This window comes from Alternaria conjuncta, assembly GCF_024043145.1.
Source record: "Alternaria conjuncta strain BMP 0040 chromosome Unknown scaffold_3, whole genome shotgun sequence".
Lineage (NCBI taxonomy): Eukaryota > Fungi > Ascomycota > Dothideomycetes > Pleosporales > Pleosporaceae > Alternaria > Alternaria conjuncta.
Window position 1 is genome coordinate 1,181,833 of NW_026250092.1, and position 22,146 is coordinate 1,203,978.

Here is a 22,146-nt window from a genome sequence, read left to right on the forward strand (position 1 = left end):
CTTTGACCCGGTGCGATTGAAGGCGTTTCCGAGCGAACCCTGCTTGTAGGCGTTGTTTGGGGGTGATGTAGACGCGATGGCATTGTGGTTCTGCACCGCTGACTTGAACATGGTAGCCGTCGTGTGCGGGCGAGTGAAGAGGTAGCCGAAGTAGTGGCGGGGTGGTGTTGTGGGCGAAGCCGTCGGCGGCTGCAGGTGTGATGTCGAGAAACGCGTACGCGGAAGGTGCGTGAGGGACCGTGTTGGAGGCGAATGCGTCCGAGCGGGATGTGGGATGCAAAAGAGCGGCGACCGTTTCGGATTGTACGGTTTAAGCGACGCACCTCTCTTCCCGAGGGTGGCAAGCATACAGCAAATAAAGCGAGCGCCGACAAAAGAAAGGATTACCGAGATGATGTCGAGTGTGTGCATGCCATCCGGCGCGGTGGGGTGTGAATGTTAGCATCAATTAGCGGACGGGCCCACAAAACGCGACACGACGTCTCAATGCGGATGCGCTAAAACAGTACGTCACGTGCCGTCATCACAACGGTGTTTCTGCGGTGTATCTGAAAGCTTGATGGAACATGCAGGATCCCAGGCACCTTGACGCAGGTACGGGATTTGACTGCCTCTAGGCGGCTCTATGACGTACTGGTGCAGACCTCACTTTGGCGGGAATACGTCTTGTATGCTTGCGGCTTCAGTGCCTCGTACCATTCTATTACGTCTCCATCACCATCAGTACTACCATCTAGTCCACAGTATAGTATACTATCCAAAGTCATACCGCGACGACCAGCGCGCGCCACAAGAAATCCACTTCTGGTATCATAAGAACTCGCTTTGGTATCAAGAAGAGAATTCGCTGGTATCAAGGAGAAGATTCAACGTCATAATAGATAGTGAAGGGGTAATCAGAGCCGAGGCCTGAAGCAACAGAAAACTAACACGAGATAGGAGATTCATTTTGAACCAAACGACCGTGAACCAGATCCCACAAGAAATGTACCAGCCATGCCATAAGACAACAACGCTTGCACCATTTTGGACAACGGAATTAATAACGACTCCCTAAGAACATAAAACCGAGTAGCTGATGAAATATGACCAGAAATCGGAGCTATCCAAAACAGCGCCCCCGTAAGCAAACAGGCGTGTTGGGACAACAGAGGGCACAGCGCTGAAGAGACAAATCTAACAAACGAGGTGCTTAGCCCTGGTATCCTCCAAAGCCATTCTGGTTGAAGGCTGCCTGAGGAGATTGGCCCCATTGAGGTTGTTGGGGAGCGCCACGGCCGTAGCCGCCAGCGCTGCCTGGCTGCTGCATCTGCTGCTGGTAAGGCATGCCAGGGTTGCCAAAGGCTTGCTGCTGCTGCGCGAAGGGTTGTCCGCCGGGGCTGGGTCCTGCCCGCGCATTAGATTGCTTGTTTCGATACTGCAGCTTCCTCCGGTGCCGCTCACCTGAGGGTGACATGGGACCACCTTGTGGCCCACCACCATACTGAGGAAAGTACGCGCTTGGCGTCTGAGGATAAGCTGAGTTGGGCCCGCCCGCAGGCGAGTAACCCTCAAACTGGCCAGTCGGAGGACGGTCTTTGCCCCACTAGATTAAAAATGTGAGCTAAGAAATAACAAAAGAGAACGAATCAACCTACGCTGCACTTCAGAGGACGGCCGTTGACGTTGTAGCCGTTGAGTTGGCAGATGGCCATGGCAGCATTCTCATGAGTGTCCATCTTAATGAAGGCAAATCCGCGATCAGACTGGAAGCGGGTTTCGGTGACATAACCAAAGTTCTGGAAAAGCGGCACAAGGTCAGATTGAGAAGTGTAAGGAGTGAGGTTCCCGACGTAGCACGTGGTCTGCCACTGAGGAGTCTGAGCAACGACCATGTCGTAGCTCTGCACACCATGGGTGGGGAAATGGTGGTGTCCGAAGGGAGTAGTCGGCGTCATACCCATGGAAGCCATGGCCTGCTGCTGGGAAATGGAAGGCTGCCCTTTCTGGTTGGCCCAGTTGCAGCGGATAGCGCGAGAGCCAAGCCACTCTCCGTCCATAGAGCTGAGAGCGCGATCAGCATCGGCGCGATCCCTAAACGCGACGAATCCGTAACCACGCGACCTGCCCGTCTTCATGTCCCACATAACGCGAGCCTCGGAAACGGGACCAAAGGTAGAGAAAGCTTGGAGGAGAACCTCGTCATTGACTTCGTTGGAAAGGTCACCGACGAAGATGTGGAAATGGTTAGATGTGTCTTCCTTGGCTGTGTTGTTAGATTGGTAGGCCCAGTTAACACGAATTTCCTGTATCTGTCAGAACCGCCAGCACGTAATTGTCGGGCGCGCTTACGTTGTTGTGGATGCGGCGGCCGTTGAGGGTGGCCATACCACGCTCGGCGGCGCCAGGGTCATCATACTCGACGAAACCGTAGTTGAAGCCCTTGGAGTTGAACTGTTAGCGGTCAGCGGCACATGAATGTTGCAACACTTGCAAGATAAGCCCGGCCAGCTGTCAAGAGTTATGCAGCAGGTGCGGAGTGTTATCTTACAGAAGGAGAACTTGCAGTCTTGTCTGGAATAATCTTGACGCTCTGGACATGGCCAGTCGTCTCGAAGATCTGACGCAACACGTCCTCGGTGACCCGCGGGTCCAGTCCACCAACATATAGCGCCCGCTTGTTGGGCTCGGGGGCGGCGCGACGGGGGACGTAGCCAGGCTGGCCGCTGGTCGGGCTCATGGGGTTGCCCGACATGGGCGAGCTGATGGCGGTCGGGATGGGGTTGTTGTTCTGGGGGATGATGACGGGTGCAAGCGGCGGCGGCGGCATGTGCTGCTGCGGCTGGCCCTGGTTCTCGTAGCCGGGAGCGCCAGCGGAAGGGGGAGGAGGCAGCTGTGCCCCGGGGTTCTGCTGGTCGGCCATGGCTGCTGTCGCGGGGATGCGCACAAGAATCGAGTCGCAAGAGGCGCAATTGGCGGCGGCGGGTATCGAAGACGTCGGCGGTGATGCGACGGTCAGGGCGACGAGGCCACGGGGAGGTCGAGGCTGGCGGGCGGGGTGGTGGCAGCTGGGTAGGCGGCAAGGAAAGTCAGTATGGAAAGCGCGACTAAGGCTACCAATAGAGAGCGGACAGCACTAGGAAAGGCAAGGGAAAACAAGAGGAAGAGAGATAGGAGAGACGAGCGCTGCGCCGAGCTGTGACGGCAAAGCTATAATCTCCACTGTGGGGTGAAGAAGGAGAGGTGTGAGAGGTGAGCGGGCGAGTTCGAAGAATTAGCGCCGCAGGCCACAAGGCACCCGAAGGAGCGGGAGCTATGAACGTAGTACCGTACTGCCGCTAGCCCAGCCTGCTAGCGGACCCTCTTGAGGTCCCGCGCCGAACCCATCACTGACACACGGCCGTACCTTTGCCTAGCACCTGCATGCCCACCATGGCCACCGCCGTAAACTCCACTCAGCACCTGGACATGCTCCAGAGCATGCTCAATGCTGTGGTATGTCTGGTCACGTGCCTGCTGTTGCCACCACTAACATCTACAGTTCCTCCATTCTGGGCGCTTCCTCAAAGAGGAGCAGGCGGGCGGCGGCACCGGGCGCATGAGGCAGCAGCTGCAAAAGGTCGTGCCTTCCGCTACTGAGCGCTTTCACGATGCGCTCGACGAGCTCGAGAACGAGGTCCGCCTGGCGCAGACTGTCCTGCGCCGCGACATGGCGCTGCTGAAGCAGGACCGAAAGAAGAAGGAGGCCGCAGCGAAGCAGCACGAGGTCGAGAAGGCGCGACTGGCGGCAGAGGCGAAGAATGTCCCTGCGCCCGTCGAGGAAGAGCCTGTGAAGGTGGAAAAGGTTGCGACACCCGCAGCGCCCGAGCCAGCCGTGTCGCAACCAGAACAGGCGCCCGAGGCAGCGAGCGCAAAGGAGCCCGAGGCAGAAGAAGCCCCGAAGAAAGAAGACGACGCGAAAGACGCGAAAGCACCACCGCCGCCGCCCATCGAGACCGACGTCGAGCCCCCGAAAGACCCCCTCTTCGACGGCACGCCCACCACCGGCAACGCGCAAGAGTCCGAGTTCGACTTCGATGCCATGTTCGGCGACGCGATGGACACATCGGGCGACAACCCGCACCACGACATGATGGATACCTCGGGCGACATGGACTTTAACCTCGATGACGGCAACGACGGACCGTCGCTACTACGCGGTCTCGAGGACTTCGCCAAGGACAGCGACGACGACGCGAACCAAGCCTCGGCCATGGACATTGACTTCACCATGGCAGACCTGCCAGGCTTAGATATGAATACCGACGCGACCGCGAATACGAGCGATAATGCGACAGCTGCAAAGCCCGCAGAACCAGAGCCCGAGCCTGCAAAGGCCGAGGAACCCAAACCCGCCGAACAGCCGCCGGTCGAGGAGAAGAAGGAAGAGCCGATCACAAATACCAACGACGAGATGATGGATACTATGACTACGGACAACCTCGAAGACCTCTTCAATATGGAAGAGTACGAGAACCCCGAGCAGTCGCAATTCGACGACGCCTTCTTCAACTTCGAGTAGTAATCGATCTTGCATATACGGCGTTGATTCACAGGATGGCAGCACTGGATAGTGCTTGCACGGCATTGCAGGACATGGGTGGGCTCATGGCATTGAGACCACGGCGTACTGGAAGCATTTTGATACCCCAGCATATACCAGGAGGTAATTGTAAGACATTGAATTGAAGTTTGTACACCACGACCATTATGATTACACGCCCGATCATTCTCATCTAACCACTAGCTTGTAATGGGTGCCTTTCCTGTTCCCCTGTTCCCGGTGTAAGAGTGCTCTGGTTCGACCACGTCTCCATCGCTCTCGACAACTTTATAACTGTTCTTAACACTTGGGCCCGGGTCGCCAAGGGTCTCCGTCATGTGAAGAAGCTTTTCGTTATAATACATGAGGTTATTCACATGCCGACGGAGCTCTGGCACTGGTTCCATACCCGGAGCGTACACATTATCTTCCGAATCTGATTCTGGGGTTGAAACGTCTTCGTCTGCCTTGAGTTTTACAGTCAAAATCTCAGACATCAAGCCCAAAGTCGTCTTGGTATTTCGAAATTGCTCCATTATGATTTCACCCTGCTCAGAAAGTATGCGCTGGTTTGGTAACGGGTCCTTCATGTTTGGAGTAGGCTTCCGAAGCTTGTGATCGAGCGAATCTTCACCGTTCTTGAACACACCATTTCGAATGGCCCAGTTGTAGAAAACCGTTAGTTGGTGGAAGACAGATCCTGGTGACTTAATCTTCTCCATACACACCTTCTCTGTGTCATCAAGTGTCACACCCTGTAGTTTCGTAATCTTCTCGTCAGATTTTGCTTCGTTACGTTCTATCCAGGCCAAGAACAAGTCATTTGTGACGATCACAAATCGGTCGAAGACGTCAAAGTAGTCCCGAACGCAACTTTGAGCAAGCTTTGCGATTGCACTGTCTTCGGTGTTCGTCGCAGGCTCTTCAGTTGCTTGTCTTGGTGATACGCCTTCTTTAGCTGGCGTCTTATCACTGATGATGTCCGTGAACTGCGCAAGATGTTGGTTGTGCCGAGTCAAAGAGTTTACATAATCCTGGAGTCTTGACTTTGCCGTGGTGCCATCGTCGTCTGAATCTGAATCCAAACTTGAGTCCGAGTCCGAGTCCGAGTCTGAGTCTGAATCTGAGTCTGAGTCTGAGTCCGACACATCTGTATTTCTTTCTAAGATTCCGGCCATAAAGTACAACTCGGATTTGATGCCTTTGAGTATGTTTATCAGGTCTTTCTCCACTTGATACTGAGTTCCTTGACATCTTTCTACCTCTTGGCGTGTCAGTTCAAACTCTTTCAGGAACTTGCTCTTGCGAATGCTTGCATAATCTGGGAGTAACTTGTACTGGTCTCTCCACTCCTTGAGGATTTTGCTCTGCTTTTTCACCGCGTCTCTCAATTCCTTCGTTTTTACTTCCTCATTCGCGTTGTCGAAGTCTGTTTTGACGTTTTTGTATCTCGTAAGGCACTCCTTAGCAAGTTCTATGATCTCTTTTTTTCCGATGTCTTTCGTTTCTTCGATCGCTTGGCTGGGCTGATTCAATGCCATGTTGGATACCCCGTCCAGATTTGGTTACGTGACGGTCTTAGTCTTTGAGGCCCTAGATACCTAGGTATAAGATGCAATATGGTGGGCTGGGAACCGAGTTCTCGCTGCGGATGTAGCTTGTTATGAGATTTGCTTATGGAAAAGTGACGAATGTGTACTGGCTTTAATCTTTTATAGTCAAGTACAGTCACTGTTCGATGCGACTCATACACCGAGTGACTGGTGAGTAGCGTGTCATAGCACTATGTCCAACTAGTCATAAGCGGGCAGCGAATGTTCTCCTGCAACTCTGCTGTCATTTTCTATTTCATGAGCTACGTATGATTCTGCGACTAACTCTGACCCAGCTTCGTCTCCTCCAGCTCGCGAAGAGGCACTAAGTTCGCCCATAACGCACATCCACCGAATTCAGCGATCAACATAGAGTCCAGGATAGCTCCACTAATTCAGCTCCTGGTGAACATTCGACTTATCCTCCAGGGCCATGTCTTCCATCCACCATGACGTATTGTAGCGCCTTGCTTTACATCCAAACGAGAGGCATTTCGCTTGACTGTTTGCTCGTCCAGATCTTTGGTGGAAGAGTCCGCATTTCTTGTCTGAGCACCAGGTCCTTTGGCCGGTTTGATACATTCTTCGAGCTTTTCGATGGCCGCCTCCAGTTCATCGAGCAGCTCGCTCAGTTCCGGATCAGCCGCGTCAATGTATACCGGAAGTCCTTTAAGAAGCCTGCGGGTGACTATTCACTGTATTGTTCCGCTCGCTCGCCGTATCCGCCGCATCAGGCCTAGAATAATCCATGAAGACACTCGCATTTGTTTCATGCGTGAAGGCTTCAGGAGGCACCTGGTCCGGCAGACCATTTTTGCGCGTCATCTAGATTGAAAGAAGACTCTGGTTGTAGACAAGCTTTCGGCTCTCTTGTGTGAGCCTTATTTTCTGTGAATTTGGGTAGCTTAAAGAACCGTATTTTGTCGTAGGGACATGGGCCGATCCTGAGTCCGGTGCCAAGTCTAGCTCTGAGGCCAACAGTCCTCTTGGGGCGGCCTTTTCTTGCGCGATTGCGGCCATTGTTTTGAGCGCAGCTTCGATGTTATGGAGTGGCTTTAAGACATGATCTAAGACCTGCTTTCTCAATCTGGGACTTGCGCAAGTGTTGTAGTCGATAGAGACTTTCTCTTCCGAACATAGTCCGGTTATTTCCGCCCATGTAATTAGATCCTTACACAGGCGTCCAGTAGCCTCGAGTGCCGGTTCGCTATTTATCGGCTTATCCAGGTCGTCGATATTGCTCCAAACCTTCCCGTAGGCGGCTAGGCAGCGCTTATACATCGTCATGGGAGTGAGGTTCGCATCGATCCAATCTTCAAGCTTCTTGTTGACCGCACCCAGCTGACCGAACATCTCGCTCGAAGTCGGCTCGGGCCTGTTCTTTGGAATCGTTGTCTTTGTCGTTGGAGATGTTAACTTAATGTCTTCTCCAGCTTCGTATCGGTACTCACCGGTATCCTCATCTTTGTCATATGAATTGATTTGGTGTGCTTGCTGAATGCATGCCGTAGTAGAAGGATCTCGGAAGGAATGGTGAGAGCGGAAAGTATATGCCGCTGTTCATCTTCTCAAATACCTACAATGACTGTGCAGTAACTGTGTATGGCCAGTCTCTACGCAATCGTCGTGAATCAGAAGCGTGACTCTAAGAGCACCATAGACTCATTCAGGAATGATCCAGAGACCTTGTCATATCTGACCCCATGATGACCAACACGACTTGATCTCTCCGTCATAGCCCTCGGCACAATACGATGTACTGCCAACAGTCATTTACCACATGTAGGCTCTATCGCTGTGCATTTCCACCACTTGCGCTACTGATTATCCTCACTTTGATCCTTCATCCTCCCTTCATCACCGGGTATGTCGCAGTATGGCCCTCGTCCTCCGCACTGAAGCTGTTCGATCCGATCTTATCTCCTTACGAGATTTTTTGTCTCTCTGGTCAAAGACTCGTTGTATTGGCGGAGTATCGCCATTTGCTCTATCAACCCTTTCGCAAGTTCTGTAAGGCCAAGGTTCGAATTCGAGTTGTTGCCTGTGTCTGCTGTCGTAAGATCTTCTCCCGAGACGTACTTCTCCGGTAGTAACTCAGACATCGTCCCCAAGGCCGAACCGATGCTCAAGAGAACTTTAACGATTTGACCTCGGCTCTCGCTTTTACCTGAGTCGACGATTCTGGTCTCCACAAATTTTCTACCCTCACGAAGAACTCCGGCTTCACGGCCCCATCTGATGAATTCGTTGCGCGGGCCTTCGATATGTCCGGATGGTAGCTTGTAAGTCAGGCTCAAGCTTCTTTCGATACGCTTAAAAAATGTCGTGTATTCGGTTGCACAGCGTCGAAAAAGCATCTTGATACCAGGGCTTGCGTCGTCTCTTCCAGTATTCGGTCCGTCTTCCGGATCGATCGATAGTTCCAGGTTGACGATGATGCACCTCAAGTTGCCGATCTGCTGGTCCAGCATACCTTTACACTTTAAGTCAGGATACATGAGTTCGTGAGAACCTTCCCACCAGGGCTGCCTTTTGTTGCCGACGATCACGCGCATGACGTCTAGCGTGTCATACATTTTCTTGAGATAATCGATAATCGATGATTTTGTAACGGAAGGAAGATTGCGGAAGTCGTGTTTTGTCCTTTGATCATCGTATCCATATATTCCTATGTCTCTTCCCCACTCTTTCAAACAAATGAACTCTTCGAGGAGGATAGTGCGTGGCGGGTTTATATACGGAACGGGTCTGTCATCCTTCTTGGGTTCGGTCTCGTCGAATTTGTTCAAGATCGTATTGTATTCGTCCATACGATGTTCCATTAGTTTTCGGGCCTCGTCTGCTAGTCGGGTTGCGTTGGACTGAGTCGTCATCTCGTACCGAAAGGTATCGCTCGATTACTGAGAGCTCTGGTTGTTTACGGGTATGTCTTTTTAGAGTTGGCGTGTAAGCGAAGAGTTGCACTACACTTCGTGTTCTTAAAAGGTTAACACTGACTGTGCTCATGATATGACTGGATTGCGGACTAGTAGCTGTGAATCAGAGGGTTGACTCCAGGGTCTTAGCACCCTCGACCTACCTAGAGACACTCACATGTCCACTTCCGGTTGACTGTCATCAGGCATCTCAGTCTACGACGAGCCGCCGGCAAGCTTGATCTCTCCCTCAAATCCATTCACATGCATGAAGTTTGCCCGTAACGGAGTCACACTCGTATACCCCTGCGCAACCGCCCATCCATCATTGCCCGGCTCGCTGGCCTCAACACTCTCGTACACGTCCTTAAACGTCGGCGCCCACTTGAAGTGCTTGTGTGTATACCGCATATGCGCCTGGCCCGAAGGCGTCTCTCGTCCACTGTCCGTGCCGGATGCGCCACCCTGAATCTCCGAGTTCGCCTTGAGCTCCTTTTTGCCGAACTTCTCCTCTTGCTTGCGGATCTGTCCTTCAATGTCTGATGGCGTGTCGTCTGCTTCGGAGGGTACTTCGACGACCTGGAAACAGCTTCCGCTCTTCCATGAGTTCTGCAGCATGTTCGTCCAGAGAATCTTGCGCTCTCCCACATTCTCTACCAACGGTACGTTGACTGTGTAGAGGTGTGTGTTTGTGTCCCAGTTGTCCCACAGGTGTTGTATGAGTTTTGCGCTGAGCTCGCTGGCGTCGCTGATGATCTTAGCGTCGTGGTTGCGGTCGAAGAACGCGTACGAGAGGGCGATGGACTTCATGCCGCACACTGCTGCCTCCATCGCGCCGCCTATTGTGCCCGATGATAGAGAGAAGATGGCGGTGCTGTTGCGACCATAGTTCGGGCCGCTGACTACGAGATCGATCGGGCCGCGGTCGGAGAAGTAGTGGTAGAGACCGATCTGTACGCAGGACGCAGGTGTCGAGTCGACGAGTACCCATTCTTCTTCATTGGATGAGGGCGGTAGAGGCGAGTTATGGGTTGTGCCATGGTTCGTGAGACGTCCTTCGGCGTTGGTTTGGAGGGGCGCAGGGCGGTAGTACGTCGGTTGTATCTATGGTAGTGAGTATGGCGAGCGGCGTAGTAGAAGTGTTGTGTCATACCGACTTGCCCACAAGATGTGCCTTGCCTATCCATGACCGCTGGGTATGTGGGAGAACGACTGAAACGGTGTGTCCATGCTTCTGCAGTGTTGACACCAGCGAATGTACGTAGGGTGAGGACTGGTCTGATGGCGGGCCATCATCGTTGGTAACCTAGATCGATCAGTGCTTGCCATTGGCTTAGTAAGATACGACAATCTTACAAGAATATGCATGATTGCTTATGTGGACAGTGCAGCGGGTTCTGGAGATGCGTGTTGTGGATTGGAGAGGGAGAGATGCAGAGGGGCAGACAGTGACGTGCGCTACCAATAAGTCCGAAGCCCGTGGCAGGCAGTCACCGCCTCATTCTTCGCCGTCAACACCTCTGCGCTTTCATATTTGTTTTCGCATGGCCGTTTCTTCGACAAAACGGTTGCAAACGTCGTCCGCGAACGCTGCAGGGCAATGGCAAAGTCCGTCAAACTGGCAGTGGTACCTGCGCCATGGGTAGATCCGCTGATGCGCCCTGCATCGTGCCGACGATCAGAGCTTAGCTGCGAAGAAACTCGAACTTCCACGTCGCACCTAATAGCAGTGTAAACGCTTAGGAACAAGACTGATGGTATGAGTAGAAGTGCTTGCGACGCCGGACTTTGTCTCGCATCTCCATGGCAGATCTGAACACCCTCATTCGGGGGTTATCCATGGCCCCTCCCCCTTCCGACGTCCGCACGACAGCCGGCACTTCATCCACGACATTTCGAAACGGGAGTGCAGAGTCTACCGGCAGGTTTAGCTGTGTGTAGCTAAAACGACCAGAGCTTCGGGTGCGAAAGTGTAGAGCCGCAGGTCCCTGAAGCAGCTATTTTCGGTGTTCGTTTCTTCGGATCCCCGCCCGTGCCCGCATACCGTGAACACCATTTGTTTCAATGCTGAGACTGAATACTCAAGATGTTTATAAAGAGGCAGCGCAAGATGAGAAAGATAATCAGTATAACCAGTCCATCTTCACCCACCACTCCAACATCTTCAAGCTCCCCGCCTTGAAGCTATATATTCCATCATCCACCGTCCTATAATCATCTAGACACCAACACATTATCAAGATGGTCATCAACGTTCCCACCGCCTCCCTCGAGGGACAAGTCGCTCTCATCACCGGTGCCGGTCGCGGCATTGGAAGGGGTTGTGCTATCGAGCTCGGCAAGCGCGGCGCCTCCGTCATCGTAAACTACGTTTCATCCGAAGGCCCAGCGAACGAGGTCTGCGAAATCATCAAGGGCTTCAACAACGGTGCCAAAGCCGTAGCCATCAAGGCCGATGTCAGCAAAGTCAGTGAGATCAACAGACTATTCGAGGAGGCCAAGAAGGCATTCGGAAAGATCAACATCGTCATGAGCAACTCAGGAACCGAGAGCTGGGACGTGACAGAGGAGATCAGCGAGGAGAAGTACGACCACGTATTCAACCTGAACACAAGAGCTCAATTCTTCGTTGGCCAGACCGCATACAAGCACATCGAGGATAACGGCCGCATCATCCTCATGAGCTCCATTGCTGCCGGTCTTCTCGGTGTCAAGGACCACGCCCTCTACAACGCCTCCAAGATGGCCGTCATTGGTTTCATCAAGGCCTTCGCAACCGACTTCGGAAAGCGCGGAATCACCGTCAACGGTGTCGCACCAGGAGGTATCAAGTCGGACATGTTCACACAGAACGCCTGGCATTACATCCCCGGCGGTTCGCCTGACTGGCCAGCGGAGAAGATCGAGACACTGATGGCAAACCACTGCCCGCTTGGAAGGTGTGCCGTACCTGAGGATGTTGCGAGGGTCGTCGCTTTCCTCGCATCAGCGGACGGTGGCTGGGTCAACGGTCAAGTGCTGACCATCTCCGGTGGATCATCGCAGTAAGCTGAGACTGAGGTGGTGATGATGAACGAATGACGGTCGCATTGTATGTATTCCAGCGCATTTGATAGAGAGCCCAATTCGAAGCCATCGCTCGAAGAAAAGAATTAGTCATAACAAAATTACGTGATGTGTTTCCCGCGTGTGCCAACTTTCAGACTGTGTGTCGTGATTAAGGTCTGTGTGCGCAACCTTGGAAGGCTCCACGTACCCTGCCAAGACTTACGTCACCAAACGCGATTAGGCAACGCCATCACGTGGTTCGATCTGCCCGCGTACCTGGGCACTCATACCAGAAAAAAAAAACTAAACAGGCCTGCGGACTACGTCAAGACAAAGACCTACAATGCGGGTGGCCCAACGTCAACGTAGGCTCTACCTAGGTAGGGTGTTTAGGTTTTTCCTAGGTTAGCGTGCGGGCATACCTACTTTACACACCCTGCGACCTGTATCAGGATGTACTTCGGTTGACTGACGAAAATTAAGCGTCTGCCATGAACAGGATCTTGTCATTCGTAGGGGATTTCGACTTAGCCCAGCACGGTGGACCTTTCCAATAACCACGGTACTGCCGTGACACGCCGAACACTCCAGCAAACAACACCAAAGCGATCTCAATCATATCGTATACCAAAGTACACTCTTCATGACTAATCTGAACTAGGACCAGGCTGCAGTCTGAGTTAATGGCGCACTCTATTCATTCTAGACGTTTCCCTTATCGCTTCCATAGGAACTTCAAACTACCAGTAAGAAAACAGCAGTTTGGCATTCGACCACACAACCAAAGTTTGAATATTCATGTAGGTCACACGAGCAGAATTTTATGTGATAATTTTGCAAGAGACTTTCCCCTATAAATACTCTCTACTTCTACTTCATACCTATTCATCTCACAACTCGCAAACCCCTCTCTCGGTCACCACCACTAAGCAAGACTGCCACAATACATCCGCAATCTCGAGCAGTCAAGAACAGAACCCCTGTTCTTACATCATGTCGAACTCCAAGCTGTCCAAGTGCAGCCTGAGCGATTTCCCCGAAGAACTCCTTTGCGGAATCCTAGACGAAGTCGGCTCCGGCATCGATGAAGAATACGTCCCCGGCACCATACAGACTCTTCTCTCTCTATCCGCTACCAGCCGCCAGTTCAATCGACTCACAGAGTCTTACCTCTACAAAACCATCAAGACCGATCACTTTCGTTGCAGAAAGCTCGTTCAGCGTCTAGAGGACGACCCCACTCTAGTCACACACATCAAGCGACTCGTCTGGGATAAAAAGCCAAGCGAAACTCCCAAATGGTACGGAGCGCTGTCGGGTCGGTTGCGTACACCAAATCTCGCACGGGTATTCAGCATATCCAATATCCCGTCGCACTGGAAGTCTAGCGACTGGAGGGATAAATGTTCCGCACTAGCTCTAGTCTTGGTGCTCACTCCACGGGTAGAAGCCCTGGAAATTATGGACACGGATTTCCGATTTCGCATGAGCGACGGCAAATACGGGCCATCTTTATGGTCCACGCTGAGGCGATACCCCGATCCCAGACTTACCGAGCGCTTCGCCAAATTACGTACGCTACGATTTGGCCATCAGGACGTGGACTTGGAAGCGCTTTTATATGCTCTCCGATTACCAGCTCTACGTACACTGAGCTTCAAAGGCGAGCTTGTGGACAAGGACAGATTCAATCACGGAGTTGTTCGACCGATGAATCCTTCCCTGGCACGATGCGCACACCTATCAAGGCTCCCGCCTCGAAGCTCACCTATCGAGTATCTCCACATCGAGAATAGCGCTATCCACTCGAAGCATGCCGCCATGATCCTGCGCTGCATCAAGAACCTCAAAGACTTCAGCTTGACGTTCGCCGGAACCAGAACCGAACCCTCGATCAGCAGAGCCATCTACGAACACAATGGATACGGAGTACCAGCGTTACACTATCCTACCTTAAATGGGGCTATCATGGAGCATTCCAACTCGTTGGAGAGCCTCACTCTACAGACCAACCTGTCGCACGAGCCCAACATATACAATACAGCTGCGGCAGGATGCCTACGATTAGAACAAGTCCGCAACCTGGAGTACCTCAGAACCGATATAGTAACCCTATATCGCGACGAGACAACGAACCCGGACCGGCAACAGCACGAAATCTTCAACTCCCTTCCGCCTGGTCTACGTCGGCTTGATCTCGATATGTACGAACCAACTTGGCCGTACTTTAGGTGTCCGAAGGTTGCACTTATGAGTCTAGCTATGGACTGTGCGCAGAAGTATCCACTACTTAAAGACGTACGTGTGTTGAGACACACCACACGCAAATCGAAGTTGTGGGTAGCGTTTTCGAAGGTTGAGAAAGAGGTTGGGAATGCTTTCGAAGCACAAGGGGTATCTATTCGGTTCTGCCATCGCACCAAGCAAGCCAGCAGTTCAGATGACATGTACACTCCGATGAAGAAAAGCAAAAGTGTCTAATCTAAACTATTCATTGGGTATATGAAGACGCGCGTTCCACGCTCGTTGCTCGTTCGCAGCCTGCCTGTTTGAAGCAAGGCTTGCTGAACCATCTATGGACTAGTATACAAAAATCGAATCATTCCTCATGTGTTCGTGCCGTGTTATTGCAAATCGCTAAACGCCGGTAAAGTCACAAAGTGTGACAAGGGGTATGCCGAATCGTGAACGCCGTGAATGTCCCTCAGCCTCAAACCGTGGGCTCTTCGGGTGTTTTCCCCATATCCTCCCTCTCGTCCTCGGGGCTCTTGGGCTCAAGCTTGATACTAGCGTCTAGGATTTTGGTCGTGACTTCGTTGATATCTGCCTCCTTGTTGGCAGCGCCGACGACTTCCTCGATCATGGCGGCGAAGTCGACAGTCATGCCACCGACGTTCATCTTGAGTAATGCAGAGGCATCCGGACCGGTACTTCCGTCAACACTTCCGCGCTTAGAGCCGTTTTCCATGTCCAACATCATGGTCTCATTGTCAAATATGTTATCGCCACTCCACAGGCCCACAGTAGAAGTGTTGGGGTCTTCGTAGAGGTCAAAGCCCAGTCCCAGTGAGCCGTTCTTCGACGGCGAGCTGCTCACAGGCATGTCACTGGACAGAAAGTCATCGGCCAGGAACTCGCTAAACTGAGCATCACTGCGACCGGGTGTTGTAAATGTGGGAAAAGCCGAAAAGTCGATAGTCTGGGAAGGCGACGAGATCGGGTGGTCGGATAGAAGTGCATTGAGCTGACGGGTGAACGGTGTGTCAGGTGCAGCTGTTGTCGAACGGGTGACACGAGGACTCAGGATATTGCGGGACGGCGTTGAAGGCGCATCTCCGTTCCCTGCACCTCGTCTCGGCGTCAGAGCAATACGTTTGCGCGTGCTTGGAGTAGGGGTCTTTAGAGGATCTTGGGCGATCTGGTCCCTCTTAGGCGTGCTCTTCGGCGTAGGTTTCCGAGAAGCAGGGTCTTCGAAAAGGTGGGCAAGATCGTCTGTCTCTGCGGCAGGGGGTGGTGGGCAGTTCTCCTTATCCGGATTTTCTTGGTCGACGATGGCCACTTGCGCCACTGGCTGCTTGAAGTACCACATAGTCTTTGACTCGCACGGAATGCAGCCATCGTGTCCTATACCAGCGTTCGCGCAACGTCCACACGGTCGTTCGCGGTCACAGCCTCTCTTGAGCTCCTTGCATCGCTGGCAACGGGGCTTCTTGGGTGCGTCATCGTCAGGGACATACATTGGGGTGGCAATTGGAGCCGCAGCGACGGGGGCTGGAGGTGGGTCGGCTAGCGTCTTACGCCGACCTTGTTTCCTAGGTGATGGGAAAAGTAGCCGCCTTGTAGGCTTTGGTGTAAGGTCTTGGTCAATGTCAATAGGAGAAGTTTTGCTCCCTCTAACGCCTGCGGGGCTTGACTCAATGGCTCGCTCGAAGGCAGCTTTAGCTTCTTCAGGGTCGAGCTCACCCCTGCTGGGTGCGACAGCTGGCGGTGCCATTGTTCCATCAACGGGCCTGTCAATGGATGAAGCAGCTTGATCTTGCTCAGCTGGCATAGCAGCGTCAGACTCTGGCATCATGGCGTCGGACATGAGATCATCACCACCAGTCATAGACTTGGAGCGTGACCCCGCCTTCTGCTGCCTTTTGCGGTTGGCGAGACGCGCAGCGCGATCCCATACCTTCTGCGGCCTCATCGAAAACTTCTTGATAAGCCAGAGTCCACACGGGTTACAGAGGTTGAGTTCTTCAAATGCCTCAGAAGACTTCGCAGCCATGATGTCCTTGTCTTCGCGTGTCAAGTTGTTCTTGAAGATACGGTACTTCGGCTCAGCGTCCTCAGAGGATGATTCAATCACTTCGTATGCGATGATGTCGGTGCTAGCAGTATCGGTAGACAGCTCAATGTCCTTGGGTGTACCGTTCTCCACGCGTGTGTAAGCCTTTCGCCATGTGACTGTGTCGATTTCTCCGCAGTTTACACAGTGTGGTGGCATTTCACCTTTCCGAATAGCCGCGTCCAGTCTGTCTTTGATAACCCGCTTCCTCTTCGCGCCGGATCCACTTCGTGGGTAGCCACACTCGGAAGGCGTGGGCGCATCAGACATGGGCTCTGCTCCAGACCATGTGTGTGACCTTGGTAGTCCTCTCGGCTTAGACGGCTTACTTTGCTTCGGCGGTAGGTTTGGGGTTGCAGAGCGACTGTAGACTTGCGCTTCGCTCTCGGCAGTCGGAGAAATGTGTGACATGATGCCATCAGGCGAGCCGGCAGTCGATACCGTAGCTCGTGACTTCTGTAAAGCGTTCTTGTCCCCGAGGTTGTCATCCTGCTGTACCATGGACAGCCTCGCGATCAAATCGCTGTCATCATTCGCGTCGTTGCCTTGGAAATAAACCGAGTTGAAGATATCCTGGTCCATGGTGTCGAAGTCAAAAGTATGAGCAGTCATGTCCATCTCAATGCTCTGAGTGACTGGCTGTGTGACAGATTCGCGACGATGATCCTGGTATTGTCCATTCCAAAGTTTTTCAAAATCCATACCATCACCGTCTCGACTAGCCGGCATGTCGCTAACGAAACCGGAATCGTTGGGAGGTTGTGTTGGGAGGTCGGGGCTTGAGGCATCGGGCGATGTGGTTCGGGCTGGTGCGATTGGCGGGGATGACGGCATCGGAGTATCTCCTGGGCTTCCATCTCTCTCATCTGCAGACTCCATCGCATTGTCTGAGAAGACGCTACTCTCATACGGAGACACGTATGGCCGTCCTCCATCCATGGATCCATGTCTTAAAGCACTAGGGGCGGGTGGGCGGCGTGATCCTCGTTGACTGAACTTTTCACCGGGGCGAGGCGTTGGCGCGCGGGGCACCATATCTGAAGCGGCGCCTGAATTGCTGAGAGAAGGCTTGAGTAGGCGTACAGATGCCGCTGTGCTCGCTGTAACGCGCAGCGAATCATTGTGGGCGTTGAGCGGTGTATTCCTCGGTCTCGTGGTCTGCGTGATCCGTGCCCTCTTCTTCGGAGGTCCGTCTTCCTGTGGCTCGATGACATAAGGATCGCTAAACTGGAACTGCTGGGTCGGCTGGGCACCTTCACTTCTGACAGAGGTCCGTGACGCTGGCCGGGAGGGTGGGTTGTACTGATAGTGGTGGAATGAGAGCGTGCTCATAGCAGGACTGGAAGCCCTAGTCGGCTGAGACATGAACGACATGTTTGACTGATCGTAAAAGGAGTCGTTCCGGGGTGGCTCTTGTGACGGGCTTTGGCGGGTAAGCATCTGGTGGAAGGGCTCAACACCACCAATGGAAGGACGCGGCGAAGGCTGTGCGGGGTATGGGCTGGGTTGGGCCAGGTGACCCAGTGCAGGGTTCTCCTTGAGAAAGTCGGACCAGGCGTTGTAATCGAACCCTTCAGGCATCAGCTGACTGAGGCTGTGGTACCGCTCCATGTTCTCGACATATTCCTTTTGCATGCATGTCGGAACAGGCACCAGCTTCAGTTTGACCTCCAGGGTTTCCTTGATTCCGTTCGAAAAGATGCCAAGAATGTTCTTGCACACGCGACCAGTGACCATGGTTTGGGAATCTTTGGCGGGGGCATTGGGAGTCGGCGATGCTGAAGCGAGGATCCATGATAGCATGCCCTGACCAACCAGCGGCGTTTCGTACTCGGAGAAGTCGTAAGCGTATACGGTGTAGTCGTGGCCTAGTTTGGCTACGAGCTCGGGGCTGTGACAGTGAGCAAGCTGCTTCAATTAACCAATAAGCGGAGGAGTCGGCCCACCTTGCAGTCACAATAGCCTGAATGCAGGTCTTGAGTTCGATGACTCCCACTTCGGTGGTCTCGTCCAGCGACACGACAGGCACGTTCAGCACGCTTGGCAGACGGGCCAGGCAGTTTGACTTGTTCTGGTCATCGAATGTGTAGAGTACTTTGACTGTGGTGCAGCTGTGTTAGATCAAGTCGTGATGAATGAGCAGATGTGCTTGCCTCGCATTTGCCTGCGCGGTATTTCGTCCATTGTGCTCTCCTCGGCAGCGGACGGTGTGGGCGCGTGCTGCATCGCACCAGAATCCGGCGTGGTACTTGAGGGCGTCGACATGGCTGCCTATGAGATTGGCAAAGGATAGGCGGGCCGTGATGAAGAAGAGAGAAGAAGGTTGTCGGGAGCGACGGGGTGGTCTATGTTATATCGCGATCGGTGGCTGGCGTGCGATCATCGCGAACGCGTTCGAGGTGAACTAAGAAGCGAGACTAAAAGCGACAAGAAGACGAATTGGCGGGGTAAACGTGTCTTTAAATATTTTCGCGTGTAGATGAATCCGAATTAGGCAACAGCACGCGTAAAGTGGCAGAGAGAAGGAACGTAGAGGGCGTCGTGAAAGAGGTCGTGTGGTGAAAGTGAAGTTGCATGCACGAGCTCGGAGGTTTGACGCTACCCGCTTCGCGCTAACGCGGGGAGGACAAAGACGCGTGACGCACCTTCCATGCTAAAGTTTCAGCCCCACTCCCGACGCGTTGATTGGCTTCAATCGCGGATAAAGTGTAGCTCCAGATCCGATTCTGCCAAGCTCGCTCACTTCATCGCCCTGCCTCATATCATCGCCGACCGATCCACCTCATCCAAGCGCGTTGCCGTGGTGTTCCTCCTTTCTAAAACTAGGTCAGTCTTTCCGCTCCTGGTCTGTGCATATCTTTTGCGCGGCCCCATCCTTGCGCGCTACTTCCCTGAGCAGCGTATATCAAAATTCGCAGGCAGAAGCTCGAGAGCTAGAAAGTTAACCTGTAACAGTCCCAACCCCATATAGCAAATCTCCCCCTGCTACCTTGCACAATTCGACACCATGGTGGACGCAAAGATCCAGTATGTATTACTGCTAGAACATTCACCGCTATATAAGCTAACCTTGCGCAGAGAGCTTCTATCCAAGCCGCGTTCGGAGTTGACGTACGTACACCCTCCAATCCACAACAATTCTTGTACTGACATTGCTGCCTAGCGAGTACGAAGTTGCTCAGGTCGAAGAACATGAGCTCACCACCGGCCCCCTCTCCATCCTCCAGACCGCCGTCCGCTCGCGCACACAAGTCCTGATCTCGTGCCGAAACAACCGCAAGATTCTCGCACGTGTCAAGGCTTTCGATCGTCATTGCAACATGGTTCTCGAGAACGCGAAAGAGATGTGGACTGAGACTCCACGGTTAGCCAACGGCAGCTACGGAAGGAAGGTCAACAAGGACCGCTTCATCTCCAAGCTGTGCGTTCAAATTACACTCTACATTTGCGCATGCGCTGACTTTTATAGGTTCCTACGCGGCGACTCGGTCATTCTTGTATTGCTATCATAAGAGCTTGGAAGCACTGGGGATTTGGGACGGTAGCGCCAGATCGAGCGCACGAAATGGAGTTGGAATGAATTAAAAGTTACATAACCGTCGCGAAATCGGCGAGGAACACCGAACGAATCAAACAACGATACCCCAACTTCTACTTCTTCAACCCGTCACTCAGGCCCAGTAGGAGCTCCGCGAGGCCATGCGCGCCAGGGTCTGGAACCTCTTGGAAACCCTCGCCTCCAACGTAGACCGTTCGCCCCAAGCTCGCTTTCATACCCTTCGTCCCTTGCGCGCCACCTTGTGCCGCCGCAGCCGCTTTGTCGATACTTTCCGTCTTAGACAGCGTCTCAACGAACGGATAGAGGGCATCCATCAGCGTTCGGTCACCGGGTTTGGCAGGAGTGTATTTGCCCAGTGCCTTGAGCGATGAGTCAAGGGCGTTGGCCCAGATTGCGGGTGTGACAGGCTGTGGCGACGAAGGCGCGTTTTGTCGCAATCCATGCGCCAGCGCATTCAAGAAGATGGCGTAGATTGCACCTGACGTGCCGTCCATAGCCAGTTCCACCACTTGAATGATGTGATTCATGAGGATCAGCAGATCATCCGTCTCCTTTGCCGTTTCGAGCATCTTCAGGATTGCTGTTGGGTGTCAGCGCCAGGCATCCATGCCCACGTGATGAGAACCTACCTTCTGCGCCACGCTTGAGTCCGATTCCGCAATCGCCATCACCAACTATTGTGTCATATCGGGTGACGTCCGGCTCAGCCTTGATGAGTCGGTTCAGCGCAACTGTCAAGGTTGACTTGGCCTGAGCATAGTTCACTACTCAAGTTAGCATGTGTCATATGCAGCTCTGCATGTACTTACCTCTCAGATCACTTGGCTGGATGTCCTCTTCGTCTACCTGCTCCTCGCTTTTCTTCGCTTCGCTGCGTCTTGCCCATGTGCTGCTACTAATCGCCGCAGACCAGCCACTTGCCTCGGCAGGCGCATCAAGCAGCTCGAGCATTGAAGCGTCGGCGACTCTAAGCAAGCTAATGGAGAAGCCCAATCCGTTCAAACTGGTCATGAAGGTGCCAGCTAGAATACGCACTGGCTTGATCTTGAAGCTGTCCGCCAATTGCTCAACGACTTCGTTCGTGATTCCGCTTAGCTCGAGTGGACTGACACCTCCCAGGTTGTTGACCAGTAGTACCACATCGTCCTTGTCGGTGATCTTGGAGAAGCTTCGGTCCTGGTCCGCTACGTCCAGGCAATGCGACAACATTGTCTTTACAAGACCAGGTAGATCGATCTTCTTGCGCTCTGAACCGGCTTCATTATGGATGCCCATTCCAATCTCGACTAGGCCTTCAGCCAGCTCGTCTTCCTCTGCCTCTCGGCGACCTGGCACGTGGACATGAGCCAGTGAAGAGCCGATCGAGACGGTGTTGTCTGCGACGAGCTGGGCCATCTGCGTTACATCTTTGAGATTCGCTCTACAATGATGTCAGCTTCCTTATAGGCATGATGTTGGTGTGGTGCATACCCTTTAGCAGCAAGCGCACCGGCAATCTTCTGGACGAGCACTGTTCCCGCAATACCTCTGCGTCCGACCTTACCTCCTTTCGCACGCCCTACACCCGCATCGTCCCCGACTACCACCATGTCGACTTCAATACCAGCAGCGCGCGCTTTCTCCACGGCCATGCCGAAGTTCAGCACATCGCCAGTGTAGTTCATTACAATCACGAGGACGCCCTTGTCTTTTTGAATGCGATGCAAGATACATCTTCGCACCTGCTCTGCACTTGGCGAAGCGAAGATGGTACCTGCGACTGCTCCGGATAAAAGGCCCGCGCCGACAAAGGATGCGAATGAGGGTTCGTGACCACTACCACCTCCAGAAACTATGCTGACTTGCGATGCGCCATTCTTGCGGTAGACGATCTTGTTGTTGATGTCGCATTGCACGGATGGGTTCGTCTGAGGGATGCTGAGTAGCGCGGTGTTGACGAGGTGTGTCGGGTCGTGGATGAAGTGTCTCGCTGAGTACGTTAACTATCTGATCCCATAGGTTTTGATGGCAATGCATACATGACATTGTGATTACTATATGTCCAGCTCAATGGAGTGCGCGAATTGGTGCAGAACGACGGAGCACAGAGCGGATGGAAATCGCAAAAGTGGCATGACGAAAGACCAAGAAACCTTCAA

General features: G+C 53.1%; 11 protein-coding genes across 11 annotated transcripts; 4 read left to right on the forward strand and 7 right to left on the reverse strand.

The window, feature by feature from the left end:
* Positions 1-1,192: 1,192 nt before the first annotated feature.
* J4E85_002371 (uncharacterized protein) lies at positions 1,193-2,902 on the reverse strand (the record flags this gene model as incomplete). Its single annotated transcript, XM_051466650.1, has 5 exons — positions 1,193-1,386; positions 1,444-1,585; positions 1,638-2,285; positions 2,332-2,433; positions 2,531-2,902. 5 exons carry the CDS (start codon positions 2,900-2,902, stop codon positions 1,193-1,195), a joined length of 1,458 nt encoding a protein of 485 aa, XP_051329505.1.
* Positions 2,903-3,411: 509 nt separating this feature from the next.
* On the forward strand, positions 3,412-4,540 carry J4E85_002372 (uncharacterized protein; the record flags this gene model as incomplete). Its single annotated transcript, XM_051466651.1, has 2 exons — positions 3,412-3,474; positions 3,521-4,540. 2 exons carry the CDS (start codon positions 3,412-3,414, stop codon positions 4,538-4,540), a joined length of 1,083 nt encoding a protein of 360 aa, XP_051329506.1.
* A 221-nt stretch (positions 4,541-4,761) lies between these two features.
* On the reverse strand, positions 4,762-6,102 carry J4E85_002373 (uncharacterized protein; the record flags this gene model as incomplete). The annotated part of the gene is made up of 1 exon (XM_051466652.1): positions 4,762-6,102. One exon carries the CDS (start codon positions 6,100-6,102, stop codon positions 4,762-4,764), a length of 1,341 nt encoding a protein of 446 aa, XP_051329507.1.
* A 446-nt stretch (positions 6,103-6,548) lies between these two features.
* On the reverse strand, positions 6,549-7,506 carry J4E85_002374 (uncharacterized protein; the record flags this gene model as incomplete). The annotated part of the gene is made up of 2 exons (XM_051466653.1): positions 6,549-6,841; positions 7,329-7,506. 2 exons carry the CDS (start codon positions 7,504-7,506, stop codon positions 6,549-6,551), a joined length of 471 nt encoding a protein of 156 aa, XP_051329508.1.
* Positions 7,507-8,069: 563 nt separating this feature from the next.
* J4E85_002375 (uncharacterized protein) lies at positions 8,070-9,026 on the reverse strand (the record flags this gene model as incomplete). Its single annotated transcript, XM_051466654.1, has 1 exon — positions 8,070-9,026. One exon carries the CDS (start codon positions 9,024-9,026, stop codon positions 8,070-8,072), a length of 957 nt encoding a protein of 318 aa, XP_051329509.1.
* Positions 9,027-9,284: 258 nt separating this feature from the next.
* On the reverse strand, positions 9,285-10,436 carry J4E85_002376 (uncharacterized protein; the record flags this gene model as incomplete). The annotated part of the gene is made up of 3 exons (XM_051466655.1): positions 9,285-10,172; positions 10,222-10,374; positions 10,425-10,436. The coding sequence occupies 3 exons, from the start codon at positions 10,434-10,436 to the stop codon at positions 9,285-9,287; spliced, it is 1,053 nt and encodes a 350-aa protein (XP_051329510.1).
* An 873-nt stretch (positions 10,437-11,309) lies between these two features.
* Positions 11,310-12,116, forward strand: ARP2_1 (Arp2/3 complex subunit, actin nucleation center; the record flags this gene model as incomplete). The annotated part of the gene is made up of 1 exon (XM_051466656.1): positions 11,310-12,116. One exon carries the CDS (start codon positions 11,310-11,312, stop codon positions 12,114-12,116), a length of 807 nt encoding a protein of 268 aa, XP_051329511.1.
* A 993-nt stretch (positions 12,117-13,109) lies between these two features.
* On the forward strand, positions 13,110-14,597 carry J4E85_002378 (uncharacterized protein; the record flags this gene model as incomplete). The annotated part of the gene is made up of 1 exon (XM_051466657.1): positions 13,110-14,597. The coding sequence occupies one exon, from the start codon at positions 13,110-13,112 to the stop codon at positions 14,595-14,597; it is 1,488 nt and encodes a 495-aa protein (XP_051329512.1).
* A 229-nt stretch (positions 14,598-14,826) lies between these two features.
* On the reverse strand, positions 14,827-18,714 carry J4E85_002379 (uncharacterized protein; the record flags this gene model as incomplete). Its single annotated transcript, XM_051466658.1, has 3 exons — positions 14,827-18,340; positions 18,396-18,549; positions 18,603-18,714. 3 exons carry the CDS (start codon positions 18,712-18,714, stop codon positions 14,827-14,829), a joined length of 3,780 nt encoding a protein of 1,259 aa, XP_051329513.1.
* Positions 18,715-19,456: 742 nt separating this feature from the next.
* Positions 19,457-19,961, forward strand: SMD2 (mRNA splicing protein; the record flags this gene model as incomplete). The annotated part of the gene is made up of 4 exons (XM_051466659.1): positions 19,457-19,476; positions 19,528-19,560; positions 19,613-19,870; positions 19,919-19,961. 4 exons carry the CDS (start codon positions 19,457-19,459, stop codon positions 19,959-19,961), a joined length of 354 nt encoding a protein of 117 aa, XP_051329514.1.
* A 139-nt stretch (positions 19,962-20,100) lies between these two features.
* Positions 20,101-22,033, reverse strand: J4E85_002381 (uncharacterized protein; the record flags this gene model as incomplete). The annotated part of the gene is made up of 5 exons (XM_051466660.1): positions 20,101-20,588; positions 20,638-20,772; positions 20,818-21,428; positions 21,479-21,977; positions 22,027-22,033. The coding sequence occupies 5 exons, from the start codon at positions 22,031-22,033 to the stop codon at positions 20,101-20,103; spliced, it is 1,740 nt and encodes a 579-aa protein (XP_051329515.1).
* Between the last annotated feature and the right edge of the window lie 113 nt (positions 22,034-22,146).